Below are 18,513 nucleotides of genomic sequence, written 5' to 3'. Positions count from 1 at the left end.
GGCCTATTAACATCACAGATAATTTTCCTGTGGAATTTTGCATGAGAAAATAATACACAATTTCTTTTTCCTGTGTTCTCAGGGATTCGGAAAGATCGAAGAGGAGGGAGGATGTTGAAGCACAAGCGGCAGAGAGATGATGGGGAAGGCAGGAGTGAATCGGGGCCCTCTGGAGATATGAGAGGGACCAACCTTTGGCCAAGTCCCCTCTTGATTAAGCACACCAAGAAGAACAGTCCAGCCTTGTCCCTGACAGCCGATCAGATGGTCAGTGCCTTGTTGGAGGCTGAGCCTCCCATAATCTATTCTGAGTACGATCCGACCCGGCCCTTCAGCGAAGCTTCCATGATGGGCTTGCTGACCAACCTGGCAGACAGGGAGCTGGTTCACATGATCAACTGGGCCAAGAGGGTGCCAGGTAAGAAAAGTGACCTCCAACTTTCTTTGTATGACTCAAAACCTTTTCATGCATGGCTGAGAATGCTATGGGAAGAATAGCATTCTTCAGGAATGCTATTGCGGGAAACAATAGCATATTATGTAGTTGACGTTATTTGATCACATCTGAATTGGCTAATTTTGTAGTGTGAACACATTCTCATACTCTTGGAAATTAATTTTGGGGGCATACACATTCTTCCAGAAATTAAAATCCTTCCTGTGACACCATTGGGTTGTTTTTAGCCCATTTTATTTACTTATACCAGTGGTTCTCAACCTGTTGGTTGCGACCCCTTTAGGGGTTGAATGACCCTTTCACAAGGGTTTCCCAATTCATAACAATAGCAAAATTACAGTTATGAAGTATCAATGAAAATAATTTATGGTTGGTGGGTCACCCCAACTAGAGGAACTGTACTAAAGGGTCGCAGCATTAGGAAGGTTGAGAACCACTGACTTATATGAACTGAGGTTGCCACTGCATAATAAATGGATCTTACGTTATATACTTGCAGTGTCAGAAAACTTAAACACACAAAAGAATTCTACTCCACCCAGCTCTTATAATATTCAGGACTTTTTTTCAGTAATCTTTTTTTTTCCCCAAGAAACAACTTCACTCTCAGAAATATTTTCTTTTAGAAAGATTTATGTGGAAGAAATGGGTAACAGTAGTTTTCTTTCCTTGAATGACAATTATTTATCTGACCTTGTTTATTCTTAGTTGTTTAGGAGAAAGGGAGCTACAATAGAACTATCTATTAGCCCCTCAGGCCTCTGAGGAACTGTGGAAAGATATAATGGCTGAAGTGACGCTTTGGTTTTTGAGTTGGGTCTTTGCTACTTCTGTAATATTTTATTGTTGTTCTTGTTTCTTAGGAATATAAACCCTAGTTATTATGGAAGCAGGCTTCATGGCTGAACCTATCTGTGTTAGGCTGGGTTGACAGAGAAACAGAGACTCTCATATATGTGTAAGAAAGAGCTTTATATATAATAAGAAGTAATTATATATCAAGAAGACATCCCAGGCCAGTTTAGCTCAAATCCATAAGTCCGGTACTAGTCCACATGCAGTCACAAGCAATGATGCAGAATGTAGGAAGAGCACAGGCCCGTGGGTGCAGAGTCATGTGGATCCAATGGTGGTGGATTCATTCCAGGGCTCTGGCAGCAACCAGAGTCAGCCAACAGGGAGACCCTGGTGAAGGCAGAGAGAGAGGCTGAGTTTCCCTGTGCCTTCCTTAGGAGAAGGCCAAGCCCACCAGGAGGCACCATCAGGCTATATGACCTGATTGACAGGTTGAATACTACCCCTACACTTTTATATATCTTTAAGTAGATGTGAAATTACATAACTACCATACTATCTATTCTTACTAACATTGATTAACAAGGCAGGATAGAGTCAATACCTTGTTCTAGACTTATAAATAACAATGAATCATAGATTTGGATATTATCCCTTGGTTTATTTTAATAGACAAAATTAATTATTACCTGTAAAGCATGGAGGGTTTTTTTTTTTCAATTTAAATTATTTCATGGGTCACTAATGTATTCTAGGCCAAGTGAACATATCTTACCTTGCAAACATTATATACACTTGCATGTGTTGTTGTTAGGTGCCATCAAGTTGGTTCCGACCCACAGTGACCCTACGTACAACAGAACAAAGCACCGTCTGGTGCTGCAGCATCCTCACATTGATCCCTATTCTTGAGCCCATTGTTGTGTACATAACAACATCTTAACATGTAATTATTTGAATCAGGAACCAACCATGTGGTGACCTGAATTTGATAGTGCATTCTTATTTGGGTGGTTGAGATTTGCCTGCAAGGCAGTATGGGGATGATTAGGCAAATTTGGGTTTCCAGCATTAATCTGGTCGACAGCCATTAACTTCTGATCATCTTCAATTGTCACCATTGTATTGAGCATGTGCATATTTTAGCTTCCTTGTTTAGAGTAGGTCCATGGTGCACCAGCATTGGAATGTGATAATTGGAATAAGGCAAAGTGGCCCAAGATCTTATTCTTATCTTTTAATCTATTATCGGCTTTTAAATAAATCCTTTGGGAAAAGAAACTAAACAAATAATGTATGGCCATGTTCATGAGCACTGTTTCCTGATTCCTGTGAAGTTGTGTTTGCCTATAAGCATCTGTTTTCCCTCCTGCAGTCTCTGGAACATTAGCCCACGAGCACTGATGAACCTGAGAATGTGTCTATATTTATTTTCATAGTTGTCAGTCGATTCAAATCCTGACTTCTTTATACTTACATACATTTGAAGAGTAGTTGTATTAGCAGGGATTAAGTTCAAATACATTGCCAGGGAATAAAGAATTGATGGATGTCATCTCTGAACTCAGGAGCAAAATAGGGTCAGAAATCAAGGATGGAAAATATTATACCCATGCGTAACAATTATCTTTGTTGGAACTCAAATGAAACAAATTTATGGTAATGAGATGTGGAGCCAAGCTACTCTATAACTTGAGTATGTTCATTGAAAAGACCCGAATGATTCTCAGAATCTTTGGGCCAAAATTATATCTTGTTACTGGATGATTAAAAACAAATACATTATAAACACAAAAATAAAACATGTGTGTATCATCGGAATACAGCTGTTGTAAATCAAAAGGCTACTTGTTCCAAAGATCATAAAAATAAAAATAGCCACTGGTTTAAAAGAGATGAAAAATGAGAAAAGGAAAACGTCTTTTGGGAAAACTCTGAAGATGATTGTCAAGCTTTTCAGAAAAGTTGACAAATCCACATTTTGGAAAGCTTTTATATATCCAAATGCCATCTGTTCCTTAAAAAGCAGAGCATATTGAAAATCTAATATGAACAACATTGCATTTATGTTGTAATACTCACGGCTATCAAGTCAGTTGCAACTCCTAGTAATCCAATAAGGTAGAATCGAACAGTTCTAGAGTTCTAGGCACAAAGAGCCTAATCTTGCCTAATCTTGCCTGGGCTTTGGGTCCCCACCCCGCACTCCCCCTCATTCACAATGATGTGATTTTTTGTTCTTTGATGCCTGATACATGATCCCTTTGACAGCTCATGGTCACACAGGCTGGTGTGCTTCTTCCATGTGGGATTGGTTACTTCTGAGCTAGGTGGCTGCTTGTTTATCTTCAAACCTTTAAGATCCCAGATGCTATATCTTTTGGTAGCCAGGTACCATCAGCTTTCTTCACCACATTTGCTTATGTACCCACTTTGTCTTCAGTGATCAAGTCGGAAAGGTGAGCATCATGGAGTGTCAGTTTAATAGAACAAAGTGTTCTTGCATTGAGGGAGTACTTGAGTGGAGGCCCAATGTCCATCTGCTATCTTAATACTAAACCTATAAATATTTGCACATATATCTATTACCCCATTGTCATCTATAAATATATTTACATATGTACATGCCTGTATTTAGACCCCTATAAGTACCCTTTGCCACCTAGCTTTTTCCTCTATTTCCTTTTACTTTCCTCTTGTCCCACTATCATGTTCAGCCTTTATTTGGGTTTCAGGAATTCCTTTCAGTTACATTGCCCTTGATCAAGCCCTACCAGCCCTCCTACACCCACCTTGCCATTGATTTTGGATCATTTGCTGTTCCCTTGTCCCTGGGTTTGTTAACACCCAAAGCCCATCTGTAGGCAACTGGACATCCCCTTACAGAAGGGTTACAGGGAGAAGACAAGCCAGTCAGGGTGCAGTATAGCACCAGTGAAACATACAACTTTTCTCTGGTTCTTTAATGCTCCCCACCCCGCCTCCACTATCATGATCCCAGTTCTACCTTACAATTCCAGCTAGATCAGAGGATGTACACTGGTACAGAGCTTGAAACACAGGGAATCCAGGACAGATAACCCCCTCTGGACCAATAGTGAGAGTAGCGATACCAGGAGGGGAAGGAGAAGGTGGGGGAGAAAGGGGTGCCAATCACAATGATCTACATATAACCCCCTCTCTGGGGGACAGACAACAGAAAAGTGGGTGAAGGGAGACATTGGAGAATGTAAGACATGAAAAAAGAATAATAATTTATTAATTATCAAGGGTTCATGAAGGAGGAAAGGCGGTGGAGGGAGAGAGAAAATGAGGAGTTGATACCAAGGGCTCAAGTAGAAAGCAAATGTTTTGAGAATGATGATGGCAACAAATATATAAATGTGCTGGACACAATGGATGGATGGATGGATTGTGATGAGTTGTATGAGCCCCAAATAAAATGATTTAAAAAAAAAAGCCTCATCTTTTTCTTGTAGAGTGGCTGATGGGTTCAAATTGCTGACCTTATGGTTGGTAGCATAACCATCTACGCCACCAGATTTCTATGTATGTTATAGCAGGTGAATAATAATTCAAAATCAAACTCCCTGCCGTTGAGTCGATTCTGACTCATAGCAACCCTGTAGGAGAAGGTAGAACTGCCCTGTGGAGCTTCCAGTACTGGAACTCTTCACAGTCTTAGAAAGCCTCTATTTTTTCCAGAGGAGCTGGCTCATGGTTTGGGACTGCTGACTTAATTTTTAGGAGTTCACCGTGTAACCATTACGCCATCAGTGGCCCTGGAGAAGAATAATGTTGATTTCAAAAGAGAAAAAAAAAATCATTTATAAAGAAGAGTATCAACAAAGCCAGTTCGAGTTGCCTTTTATTGTTTTCAGTTAGTTGTTCATTGCTCTAGAGTTGGGGTCCATTCATGATGACCCAAAGTAGTGCACAATGAAATTTTGCTTAGTTCTGTGGAATCTTCCTGATTCTTGGCATGTTTGAGTCAATTGTTGCAGACCTTGTGTTGATCCTTCTTGTTGAGGGTGTCTTTATTTTTATCGACCCTCTACATTGGACATGTTGCCAGGAAAGACCAATTCCTGGAGAAAGACATACTGCATGGCCAAGTGGAAGGGTCGGAAAAAATGGAAGGTCCTCAACGACACGGATGCACACAATGGCCTCAAACGTAAGAACAATTGTGAGGATGACACAGGACCGGGCAGCATTTCGTTCTGTTGTGCAGAGAGAGGGTCACTATGGGTTCGAGCCTGCTTGACGGCACCTACACCAACTGGCCTATACATGATATCCTTTTATTGCCACTGGTCTTTCTCAAGCACATGTCCAAAGCAAGTGAGTTGAAGGAATATTCTAGCTGTATTTTTTTCTAATACTAAGTCTTCCCCCCTGCCCCTGGTATTCTATTTGATATTCTTCAACAACACTAAAGTTTGACTGTATGAATTCATCTGTCTTCCCTTTTCCCTACCCAGTTTTTGCTTGCATGTGATACAAAGACCTGTATAGGACATTTGCATACTCGTGGTGGTATAGTGGGTTAAGTGTTGGACAGCTAACTGAAAGGTCAGTGGTTCAAGCCAAACATCGTTTCTGAGGGAGAAATGAGGCTTCTTTGAAGTTTAAAGTTGTTGGGGTGGCATGGGACTGGATAGTGTTGTCTTTGGCTCTACATGGAGTTGCTGGCTGTGAATCACAACTGACTTGATAGCACCTAATGACAAGAACAACCCAAGAGGCTACTAAACAGGGCAGAATTTAGGAATTGACTCCAATCTAATGCATTTGACCAAATAGCAGGGTAAGTAAAAATTAAGAGGTGCCCTGGTGGTGTAGTGGTTACATGTTGGGTTACTCACTGCAAGGTTCTAAACCACTAGAAGAAAGATGAAGCTTTCTACTCCTGAAAAAGTTTCGGTTTTGGAAATTCACTGGGAGGATCTATTCAATAACAGTGAGTTTGGGGAAATAAAAAAGAATTGCTATGAAATCACAGAAACCTTTTTTAAGCAGAGATATCAACATGCGAATCAGTTGTTTCTTTGCATATCCTACATCTAGATGTATATCCTTCTGAAGGCAAGGTTTCCATCTCTCTACTCCTACTTTGAAGAATTCTGTGCCCATCAATTTACATGTCAGCACAGCCTTGTTGACATCCTGAAAAGACACAACACTGTTTGATTGGGAATGTTTCTGCGTTTGGGGGACACAACAATGTCTAAGGGGCAAGATCAGGGCTGTGGGGTAGAGGGGGCAATATTTCCCAAGGAAGCTCCTGTAGGACGGCCGTGCTGCCCTCCCGGAGTGAAGGAGCAGGCGCACTGCTGTCCTGCGAGGAACCTCCCTCTGCTGCTTTCCGGGGCTTTTCTCCCCAGTGCAATTTTCGTCCTTCTGGTAATGCCTTTAGAAGTAGCTCAAGTGCTACCCGACGTCCTTTCAAGAAATAGTTCAGGACTAGCACTCAGAGATTCGCCAGTGCCCCAAAGAAAACAACAACAGCAACAACAACAAAAACAAACTATGATGGCGGAAGTTGTTGTATTTTGAATGGCTCCAGCCTGCTCCATTGTATATTGAGTCTTAGCCTCAGCCTTCATGGAGTCCAGCTGACGTTCCATCTAGGAATTTGGACCACGGAAACAAGCTGTTACTTTATGAACAATGAAACGTTCTCAAATTCACTCTAATTTCACATACTTCAAGTGTAATTTGATACTTCAACTTTGCGTTCAAGTTCCATACGGTTAATGAGTATTTGAATAACGATAGGGCCCTGAACACTTTATGGTCTGATAGTCATGGAGAGATACAGATACCTCTTCTCTCCCCCACCCTCCAGACACCTCATCCACTTTGGTTACTGGTTGGGGAGGGTTTGCAGAGGGTGCTGACCCAGGATTGGGGTTTAAAGGGCCAGCAACTAGCAAAACTTCATTTCATGGGAACCATTCTTCTTTAACCACTTCCTCATTCTTTTTAGGGGTGAGCTCTCCTTTCCTGCTGAATCCTTGTGGACCCCACACTGAAGGAGTCTCCTCTCCTTTCTGGTCCCAATTCCCCACCATTTCACCTTGTTGTTGTTGTTCTGACTCATCGTGACCCTGTGTACAGCACAGTGAGGCACTGCCTGGTCTCACGCCGCCTCATCATTGTTCTTATGGTTGAGCCCATTGTTGCAGCCACTGCTTCAATCCATCTCCTTGAGGGTTTTCCTCTTTTTCGCTGGTCCTCTCCTTTCTCAGCATGATGCCCTTCTCTAGGGACTGACAACATGTCCAAAGTTCTTGAGACGAAGTCTTGTCATCCTTGCCTCTAAGAAGCATTCTGGTCATACTTCTTCCAAGACAGATTGGTTTGTCCTTCCCTAGGGATCCTTTTTTGGGGGCTTAAGCTTGGTACCCAAACCAAAAATTCACGGCCATCAAGTAGTTTCCAACTCACAGTAACTCTGTAGGACAGGGTAGAACTGTCCCCATGGGTTTCTGAGACTGGAAATCATTACAGGACTAGAAAGCCTCATCTTCCGTCTGAGGAACAGCTGATGGGTTCAAGCTGCTAATCTTCTAGTTAGCAGACAAATGTCTAACCCACCACACCACTGGAGATCCTTAGAGTTGGTCCCAGGGGTAGAGAATTCACTTGTCCAGATATGGGTGCCCTAGCCCCAAGTTCAGGTTTCTTGTGTTATATCAGAGGGTGTGTGGCCATCTGAGCCACACCAGGGCTCCGTACCACTCTGCCCCAGTGTTCCCTAGGAATTCAATAATTAACTTCCTGCTTATAACACTCACCTCGTCATTAAGATTCATAAGCATTGAACTCAACTCTGGACATGCTTGTTGAATGAATAGATCAGTAAACAACCAAATGAAAGGGGAGGTTGGAAATGCCCAGTTTTATGAAATCTCTGGGTCCGGTCTTCCAATAAACTCGAGCCTCTCTTGAGGGCTGCAGAATTCTTCCTTCCTACCTGCCTTCAGAGTCTATTGCTGTTTTGGCACCTTGGGGGCAGCCGCCTCTGTGAGACGTCCTTCCTCACCGTTCTTTTGTGAGGGGCAGAGTCAGCCACAGGACAGTCCAGAGCGTATGTGCTCAAAACTTTCCAAGGCTCAGGTGACTATCATCGAGTGAATTTCACTTAGTGAGTGTAATTTAAAACAGAAAATGAGTTGGGATGAGGGGACAGGGAGAGGACCCAATACCTCCATTTGGGAATTGGAAGCATCTTTAAGGAACACATTCTCTTCTGGGAGGTGGTGGAGGAGTCACAGAGACTTGGCAAGCCTACCCAGGACTCTCCATCTCAGCCTTAAATCAAGCCAGCAGCCCCTGTTCTCAGACTGGTTTAGGATGACTGCTAACACCACACAGGGTGGGACTAAGGATAGGATTTGTGGCTTTGATTTTGTGATCCTTCTACCAGGGGGCTTCAAGAAGTTGCACTTTTTCTATGAACGAGTGAGTTCAATATAGCCTAGTGTGAATGATGACATCAGCTCCGGGCTCAACAATGCAGAACTTCGGGGCAGGATTTTCATTTCCAAAGCAGTCCTGGGAAAGTCACGGATGTGACCCGGGAAAGTTGCTACGTGATCTTTCTTTCACATGGAACTTGGAACCCCATAAATGTTTGTTAGCCTCTTCTGCCATTGAACCTCAATTGTTGCTGTGTTGTTTGTTGATAGCTTGCAATTCTGAATTCATGGCAGCCCCACATGGGCAGAGTGGAGCTGCCCCATAGGGTTTACAAGGCATTGACTTGCTATCTGCTTGGCCAGCAGTTTGAAACCACCAGCAGCTCCATGGGAAGACCAGGCTTTCTATGTTTTGTAAACAACCACAGTCTCGGGACACTTATGGGGGTGGGGGTGGGGATGGGGGTAGGGGTGGGGATGGGGTGTCACTATGAGTCAGCATTGACTTGTGGCAGTGAGAGCCCTTTCAGAAGCAGATATCCTGGCCTATCTTCCATAGCACCTCTGAAGAGTTTGAGCCATCTGCCTTACTCATAGGACTGCTAACTACAAGGTCGGCAGTTCGAAACCACCAGCTGCTCCTCAGGAGAAAGATGAGGTTTTCTATTCCTGTAAAGAGTTACAATCAAAGTTGTTCTAATTTTTTTTTTATCATTTTCTGGTAGTTTTTCAACTGTTTTATTTTATTTTGTTATTGTCATTAGGTTTTTTCATTCTTTTTCATTGATTTTCTGTTTTATGGTACATGAAATCCAGGATGGGTGAATGTATAGTGACAGTAACTGGATTAATGATTTCTTGTGGGGTGGGGTGGTGATAGGGGAAGTTGGGGGGTGGGGGGTGGGAGGGAATGGGGAGCTTAATAACAAGGAGTACAAGAAAAAGAAAGCATCCTAAAATTGATTGTGGTAACAATTGTACAACTCTTTTTGATATGACTGAGCTATTGAATTGTATGATATATAGATTATGTCCCAATAAAATGGTCCCCCCCCCCAAAAAAAAAAAAGAGTTAAAATCTTAGCAACTCCCAGATGCAGTTTTACTATGCCCAAAGGGCTGTTATAGGTCAGAATCGACTCGATGGCAGTAAGGCTACCTTCCAGTTGCCAATCAAGGATTTAAGTGTTTATGCCACCAAAGAACTCCATCATTAATATCTTGAGAGATACTTAGCACAAATGGCCTATCTGGGCCTGTTAGCCTCACTGTCTTCCAGCGTCTGGTTCAAGGAGTCTGGAATGGGGCCCTAAGTCTTTCCACTTATCTTGAATGTAGTGAGTGTGGGGTCTTTGACTGTGGGCTTTGCTCCTTCCAGGGGCATTTGGCCTGGAGGACATCAGTTCTTATTAGCTAACTCGTTTTTATGGACTAGAATGATAGGCTAGTGAGTTAGTATTCAATGAATTCAATGTGCTATTGAATTACTATAGAAGTATATTCAAAAATAGAAAGGGATTGCATTTTGAAGGCCAAGCAAATAAGGAGCTATTGATTTAAAGAGTAATGCTTGACTGGTCTAGTAGAGGCTGGTTAATCATTTACTCTGGAATTTTCTCTGCTCTGTCCACTAAGTGGTTCACTGAACTTCTGACTTTGAAGTTGATTTAGAACTTTCTGAGTTCTCTGAATCTACCCGGAAAATAGCCTGTTGTTGTGGTTTTTTTTTTCAGTTTTTTTTTTCATTTAACCTACAAAAGAATGTTTTCACCTGCTCCTTGAATACTTTCTTTTTATGACATTTAAATACAATGCATTTTAATGTAACTAGCCCGAAGTGCAAGGATCAGACTCTCAAGCAGATGGACGGATGCAGTGGTTGCAACGAGGGATCTAGCTTAACCACAATCGTGAGATGACACAGGGACAGGCAGCATTTGCTTCCGTTGTAGGAGTCAGAATTGACTCAATGTCACCTACCAACACCAACACATAATATACATCCTTGCATATACCCGAGGAGCTCCAGTGGCTCAGGGATTGAAGTACTTTGCCTGTAACCTAAAGGTTGGCAGTTAGAAACCACCAGCTGCTTCCTGGGAGGCAGAGTGGCAGTCTAGTTGGGATGATTTTATTTCCATTAGGTTGAGGTGTCGTGCATACTGAAGGCCATCATTTTTAATGTTCCTCAGTAAGTGTTTTAAATACTCTTTTGCAGCTTGTTAATGAGTCTTCCTCTAATCCTGATGCCATGTTCTTCGTATCTTATGTCCAGCTTCTCAGGTGATGTACTCAGCACACAAATTGAATATGGATGGTGAAATATACAACCTTGTTGCACACCTTTCCTGACTTAAAACTATGTAGTTCATTCTGTTCAAAGAACTGCCTCTTTATGTAGAAAGAAACTGTTTTGAAAATGATGATGGCAACATGTGTACAAATGTGCTTGACACAATGGATGGATGGATGGATTGTGATAAGTTGTAAGAGCCCCCAATAAAAGGATGGGGGCAAAAAGAAAAGAAAAAAACTGCCTCTTTGTCATGTCCTGCTGAGCACAATTAGGTATTCTGGGATTTCTATTCTCTGCAATGATGTTCATAATTGCTATGATTCATACAATCAAATGTCTTTGGATAGCCAGTAAAACACAGATACTAGCATCCTCTTGGTGGTCTCTGCTGTCAGCCAAGTTATAACTGACATCAGTGATACCCCTCATTTCCCATCCTCTTTCTAAATCTAAGTTGAATTTCTGGCATTTTCCTATACCGCTGCAGCTGTTTTTGTATTATCGCCAGCAAAATTGTACTTCCATGTGCTATTAATGATATTGCTCCATAATTTCTGCATCTTTCTTTAGAATGCACACGAAAATGGATCTCTTCCAGTTAGCTCTCCAGGTAGCTGTTGGCATAGACAAATGAGCATTTCCAATGTTACATCCATTTGTTGAAGCACCTCAATCGGTATTCCATCAATTCCTGGAGGCTGGGTTTTCATCGTTTCCTTCAATCCAGGTTGCACTTCTTTCGTTGATATCACTGGTTCTCCATCATATGCTACCTTTTGAGAGGGTTGAATGTTGACCAATGCTCTTTGGTAGAGTGACTGTATTCAATCTCCTTTCTTTTGGCACGTCTTCTGTCATTCAATATTTTGCCCATAATGAGTGCCTTTGGGCTTGGTTTAGTTTTTGCTGGCTTCAGCTCGAACTTCCATCTTATTAGCATCTGTTTCGCCATCCTTGCGGTAAAATTCTATCATGTCATCTTCAGCATTGTTTCTGTCACCGAAGTCTTATTTCCCTGCTATTGATGCTTATTTCCAGCTTTCTCAGTTTGGTCCCCAGTCATTGTCACAATGCATCTTGATTTCATGTTTAATCAATTTCAGACTGCAGAAGTTGGCAAGGATCTTCAGTTTCTTCAGCTTGGGCACTGCTGGTGAAAACTTGGGATAATATTCATTTTAACGGGCTCCCTGGTAGGCATAAGGCTATTATCCTGCCTCTGGCAGTATTGCACTTCTGGAAAAATCTTGAAATGTTCTTTTTGACAATGAATGTGATGGCATTCCCCCTTTGGGTTTTCAGTCTCGGCATAACAGGCCATTCGTTTGACTGGTTCAAAATGGCCATTCCCAGTCCAAGCCAGCTCACTAATGTCAAAGGTACTGATGGTTAGGCATTAAGTGTTCATTTCAGATGGTTCCAATTTTCCTAGATCCATGATTTCTGTGTTCCACATTTGGAGGGCTATTGGATGTTTCAGGTGTTTCTTCTAATTGAAATCATGCCACACCAGCAAAGGAAGGTCCTGAAATCTTTACTTCAGCCACACCGCTAAGGTTGGTTCTACTTATAAGATGCAGCTCTCCCCACCAGTCATGTTTCCAATGCCTTCCCAGTCTGAGGGGCTCATCTTTTAGGACTGTATTAGGCCATGCTCAGCTACTATTCCAAAGGGTTTTGCTGGCTAATTATTTTTTCAGAAGTAGATCTCCAGGTCCTCTTTCCTAGTCTTCGTCTCAGAGGCCCTCTGAAACTTGCCCACGGTGGGAGAGCCTGCTAGGGTTGGAAACCCCGGTGTGTTGCTTTCAGCCTCACAGCAACAAGCAAACTACCACAGGGTGACAAACCATTATGTATATGCATGCTGGGAAGAGCATTTCTACCACTCCTTCCGCTCTCTTACCCTACTGCTTTCCGTAAAGGGAATCCAAGAGTGTGAATCACTGGTCTACATGACCATCTTTATATTACACTGTAGTTCAAGTTGACAGATTGCTGTTCTTGATACTATTATTATTTTGGTCTCCATAGCCCACCTCTAGCTCTCAAACACGTGAAATATTTCTCTCGCATGTACAAAAAGAAATCTAGTGCTTCAAGCAAGTAGTTCAATATTGAGCCAAACCTGAAGGTCTTAGACTCAACCTAGCATAGCGGTGCGTTCCTTTTCCCTAAGTCCTGCTGTATTTCCTAGAGTAGCCATGTGTTTGCTCTCTTAAGATGATCCACAGCTGGAAAGGTGATAGGCATTAGGGAATTAGGGAAATAGATATCCACTCTTCACCCTGCGGGTGCACAAGAAGAGAAGATTCGTAAAAAAAAAAGTGTCGTGCTAAGTTTACTTTGGGCTTATGGTATTTCAATCGAACAGAGACACAACCTCCAGGTTGTTTATACTTCATTGTCTAATCTCACCTGAAGTCACTGCAGGTTCTTGGTTTTCTGTTCATCTTCAAAAGGATAAGTGACTGCATTAACTGTTTTTGATTGAGAACACTTGGTTGCGGGGAATCTGAGAGTTTGCTATCAGTTGCCTTGGTTACTAAACTGTTATGTGCAGTTTGCTCAACTTTGAAGGGACACTTCTCTCCGGAACATTCTTCCCTATAGGTAAATTGCTTGATGTGATTCAGAGTCAAGCTCTGTTGAAAGGTTCTTGAGGAAAATTCACCTTGATTTATTTTAAAAAACAAGTGGCCTTAGGCTCCCAGTCTAGAAGTTATCACTTAGAGGTACCGAACAGAGCTTCTAACAAAATTGTATGGAAAAGTAGAAGTGTTGTTGGTAAATAAAGGGACATTTCGTAAAATGATGGCAATACCCCCTTCTAGAGGGAACTGTATCTCTTTGTAGTATATAAAAAACCGAACCCATTGACACTGGGTTCAGATGCAACATGACCCTAGAGGACAGAGTAGAATTGTTCGTATGGTTTCCTGGGCTGTAATCTTTATGAAAGCAGATGCCACATCTTTCTCCCATGGCGCAGGCTGGAACCTTCAAACTGACGACCTGTTAGTTAGCTGTCACACTCTTACCCATGGTGCCACCAGAGCTCCTTCTTTGTCGTACAGAACACCAAGCCCGCTGCCATTGAGTCGATTTGGGCCCATAGGGATCCTCTCTAAGGTTTCCAAGACCTCAGAAATCCTGGTGGAAGCAGACAGCCTCATGTTTTACTGAGGAGTGGCTGGTGGGGTTGAGCAGCTCAGCACTTAATCCGTAGTACCACCAAGATGCCTTTCTTTGCGGTATAGCAAGTGTTTGTTTATGGTACGGCAATTTCCTAAGGACCAAATCTAGTAAAATGGTATCCAGTTGTTTTCCCTGGAGGGTCTTAAAGGGTTTCTTCCTTGAATGGTACATCACATCATAACTTTTTGTTCTTTTCCTTGGTCAAGAGGTTAGCCTAAATTTGCATCAGGTATTTGAAGCGTGTCCTTGAAAACTAGCAGGTTCATTCTATGAATTAAAAAAACCATGCACGACCTTGAGCTGTTGACAGGTGTTTCCCGGCATGTACTTCCACCCATGTTTTTCTTCTTGCATCCTTGACGTCATCGGATTGGATTGTTCTTTATTGTGTTTACAATTCAGAGAGATAAGGGAAACATAGGTGGTACTTTTCTAAGTAGATCTCGCTAGTCCCAAACTGTGGTGCAGAATCCTCCTGCCTTCACAGTGGATGTTGGAGGGGAAGCTTCACTGGGTCTCACTGGTCATAAAGCTTTCACACATGTTTTATAGATTTTTAGATTTGTAAGCAAAGAGTATTAGTATTGTATCCATTTGCATCAAAACGCATAGCCCAAAATGCATGACATCAGAGAAATCAATCTTGCCTCCTACTAACAGTCCACTATCAACTAGATAGAAGTTTTAGGGTGAATATGACTGTCAAAACTAATGAGAGCCCTGGTAGACTAAGGACTACAAGTTGGACTGGGAACCACAAGGTCAGCAGTTTGGAACCTCCAGCTGCTCCTCAGGAGAATATGTGATTTTCTATTCCTGTAACAGTGACAGTCTCAGAAACTCACCGGGCAGGTCTTCCCTTCCCTATGTGATCTCTATGAGTCAGCATGGACTCAAGGACAGAGAGGATTTTTTTGAGCTATTATTACCATTAGCCTAGTTAACCAAAATCCTATGTGCAATATTTTAATAAATTTCACCATACAATATATCAGAGGTGCTGTATTTTTCAAAATGGGGTATATTGCTTTACGTAAGCTAAAATCCCCAAACAAACTCACTACCAACTAGTCTGATTCGTGCCCTTATATGACAGAGTAGAATTACTCCGTAGGGTTTCCAGTTCTATAAATCTCTATGGTATCCAACGGCCACATGTGTCTCCCAAGAGTTGATGGTGGCCTTGAACAATGATCCTTTGTTTGACAGTCATGGGCTTTAACAACCGTATCAGCAGCTCTCCTTATTCAAGAGAGAGAAACCCGAACCATTTCAACTCACAGCAGAGTCGAACTGTCCCAGAGGGTTTCCAAGGTGTAATCTGTATGGAAGCACATCATTCTCCCACAAGATGGAGGAAGGGAACCAGAAACCACGGGACAAAAATATATCAAAGCAATAAACATACTCAATGTAGAGATCATCTCTTATCCAAACTTAGAGATTTGGTTGTCGGTAAGAATACAGAGATGTTGTAGGAAGATCAGTCAGCACGCCGAAGGAAGGTATGGAATACACAGATAGAAACAGCTCCACCTTGGGATTCTGTAGACCAGACACAGAGCCAACCATTTGCTCTTGAGTTCATTGTGATTCCTGGAGACCCAGAGTGATTGAGTGTAATTCCCCCACAGGGTTCCCAAGGCTGTGATTAGTGTGGAAGCAGACTGCCACATCATTCCCTGTGGAATGGATGGTGGGTTTGGGCCACCCGCTTTCCCATTAGCAACTGAACACGTCACTGCTGTGGAACAGGACTCTATCGCTCTCTCTTGTTCTGTTTCTGGATAAAATTGGACAGTCTGTGCATCTCCAGGAGATGCTGTTGTGCAACCTGGGATGTGGGCAGGGAGAGTGGGTCAGATCTGGGAAACTGGGAGACTGGGATATCCTTGGCCAGAGCAGCAGTGTGCACTGCGAGGTGTGCCCCTGAGTGTATGAACTGGTGATCCATCTCGGACTGAAATGCCCAGCAGGAAATGGTCCCTTTTCCTGCCTGCCCTCCCCTCCTTGGGTGTAGAACTTGGCTTGTTTCTCCCGCCTTTGTTTGACTCAACCCACTAATCAACCTCAGTGAAGGATTGCTCCGCCATCTGTGAAAGCCCACACTCGTTTAATTGTTAGGGATCACTGGTGCAGCACACACCTCTCTCTTCCCATGAGCAAGCTCAAATGCTGCTATTCTCATGCTTTTCTTTTGGTAATTCCTTGGGCTAAAACAATCCACAGCCTCTTTTCTTGGCTCTCTCTGCCCCTCTCGTCTCACATGTGTTCTTATTCTCTGTATTCCAACGTATCTCAGAAGTATACCCCTATGGTGGGGCTCTGTGGTGGTGGTGGTGGTCCTCTGAGCCATCATATCTTGTTTTCATATCTTACACAAACCACTGTTTCTCTTCACCCACATTTCTGTTGTTCACCCCCCTCCCCACTGGGGCGGGCGGGGTGCTGATGCGTCGATCAATGTGATTGGTTCCCCCTTCCTCCCCTCTACCTCCCACCTTCCCCCTACCCTCATGGTATCACTACTCCGATTTCTGTTCCTGAGGGATTATCTGACCTGGGTTCCGTGTGTCGTGAGATCTTATCTGTACCAGTGGACAGGCTCCATAGACCGACTCTTATATGCACTGGGAAACCCAAACATTTGCGTGACTCCATTTATGAGGCCATTCCCTTTGATCCAGTGATCTGGAACCAAACCCACCACAGCTCTGAGGTAACCTGGCATTCTTTCCTGCCATCTCCTCATGAAGAAAACTGTAGCAGCATAGAGTGGAAGAAATTAAATAGTGAGGGATACGACTTTGTCACATAGTGTTGAGCTTTGAATAACCAGAAAACATTACAGCATTTAAGATTTTTTGATTCCCTAGTGTCTTTGTTCTGCTATAATAAAACCGCCACAAAGAGGCAGATGCCTTTAAAGAACTGATACTTGTTGTTCGTGAGTTTAGGGGACTGGAAATCCAAATAAAGTCATCGGTTCCAGGAGGGCCTTCTTTGTTGGTAACTTTGGGCATTCCTTGGTATTCCTTGGCCCGAGATGTTAACTCACGTGATCTCCTCCTTCTATGTATGTGCATGTATCTATGTTACTGTTTCTGGAGGACGCTACTTAGAAGTATCTTGAATTAGGAATCAGCCTACTCTGTTTTGTCCTCATGCATGTAACAGCAACATTTCCAAATGAAGCCAGCGTAACAGGTTCAGGGCTTAGGACTGCCACAGAACATGTTTGCACCCACAATCCATTACACCCAGAACCATTTCCTTTTTTCTCACGTGCAAAGGATCATTTTTTTTCTGATAATTAATGTCATCTGCTGCCTTTTAGAAGTCTGACATTGGAAAACATCAGCTTGAGATTCGGCTGTGCTCCCTTTGAGCTGTTCATTAGATAAAAGCGGTGATGTCTGAGGTTTAGGAGCGACTCTGGACTCGATATCACCTTGTGAGTTTTCAGTGTAGAGATGATATCCCCCACTCTGTTTGAATACTGAACACTGTGAAAGTTCTACACAGAGAGGTGATGGCCTCTACTCAGTTGTTGAGCACAGGGTGTGCCTTCTACATATGCAAACTATGTTTTGAAATTCTTATAATCACTAGAACCACTAGAATGTAAATTTCATGAGGGCGGACACTCGGATCTGTTCTGTTTAATGCCTGGACACCAGTAACTCCTACAGTGTCCGGGATATATAGGTGCACATTAAGTATTTGTTGACCTCCTGGCACATGATAATAAAATACCAATTCAGTCTACATATTTCTGATTCCCAGTTTCTTTTAATCATTTTATTGGGGACTCATACAACTCTTAACACAATCCATACATACATCCATTGTGCCAAGCACATTTGTACATTTGTTGCCCTCATCATTCTCAAAACATTTTCTTTCTACTTGAGCCCTTGGTATCAGCTCCTCATTTTTCTCCCCTTCTTCCCTCACCCTTCCTCCCTCATGAACCCTTGATAATTTATAAATTATTATATTTTCATGTCTTACACTGTCTGATGTCTCCCTTCACCCACTTTTCTGTTGTCCATCCCCAGGGAGGGGGTTATATGCAGATCACTGTGATCGGTTCCCCCTCTTCCCTCCACCTTCCTCTTGTGCTCCTGGTATCTCTACTCTCATTATTGGTCCTGAGGGGTTTATCTGTCCCGGATTCCCGGTGGTTCAAGCTCAATCTGTACCAGCATACATCCTCTGGTCTAGTCAGAATTGTAAGGTAGGTTTGGGATCAGGATAGTTGGTGGATGATGGAGGGAAGCATTAAAGAACTAGAGGATAGGTGTATGTTTCATTGGTGCTATACTGCACCCTGACTGGCT

The 18,513-nt window shown here is 42.7% G+C and overlaps 1 protein-coding gene across 1 annotated transcript in view; it reads left to right on the top strand.

Moving 5' to 3' along the window:
* The window catches only part of ESR1 (estrogen receptor 1), a 360,546-nt gene that overhangs the window by 182,601 nt on the left and 159,432 nt on the right, over positions 1-18,513 (top strand). The window contains exon 4 of the mRNA XM_004702110.2: positions 83-418. Coding sequence (XP_004702167.2) covers positions 83-418 — 336 coding nt within the window. The remainder of the gene's footprint in view (positions 1-82; positions 419-18,513) is intronic.

Source organism: Echinops telfairi, unplaced genomic scaffold, assembly GCF_000313985.2.
Source record: "Echinops telfairi isolate 266 unplaced genomic scaffold, ASM31398v2 ScPeMD7_3533;HRSCAF=4204_0, whole genome shotgun sequence".
NCBI lineage: Eukaryota > Metazoa > Chordata > Mammalia > Afrosoricida > Tenrecidae > Echinops > Echinops telfairi.
Note: the sequence above shows the minus strand (reverse complement) of the source record. Positions and strands in the feature narration are given on the sequence as shown.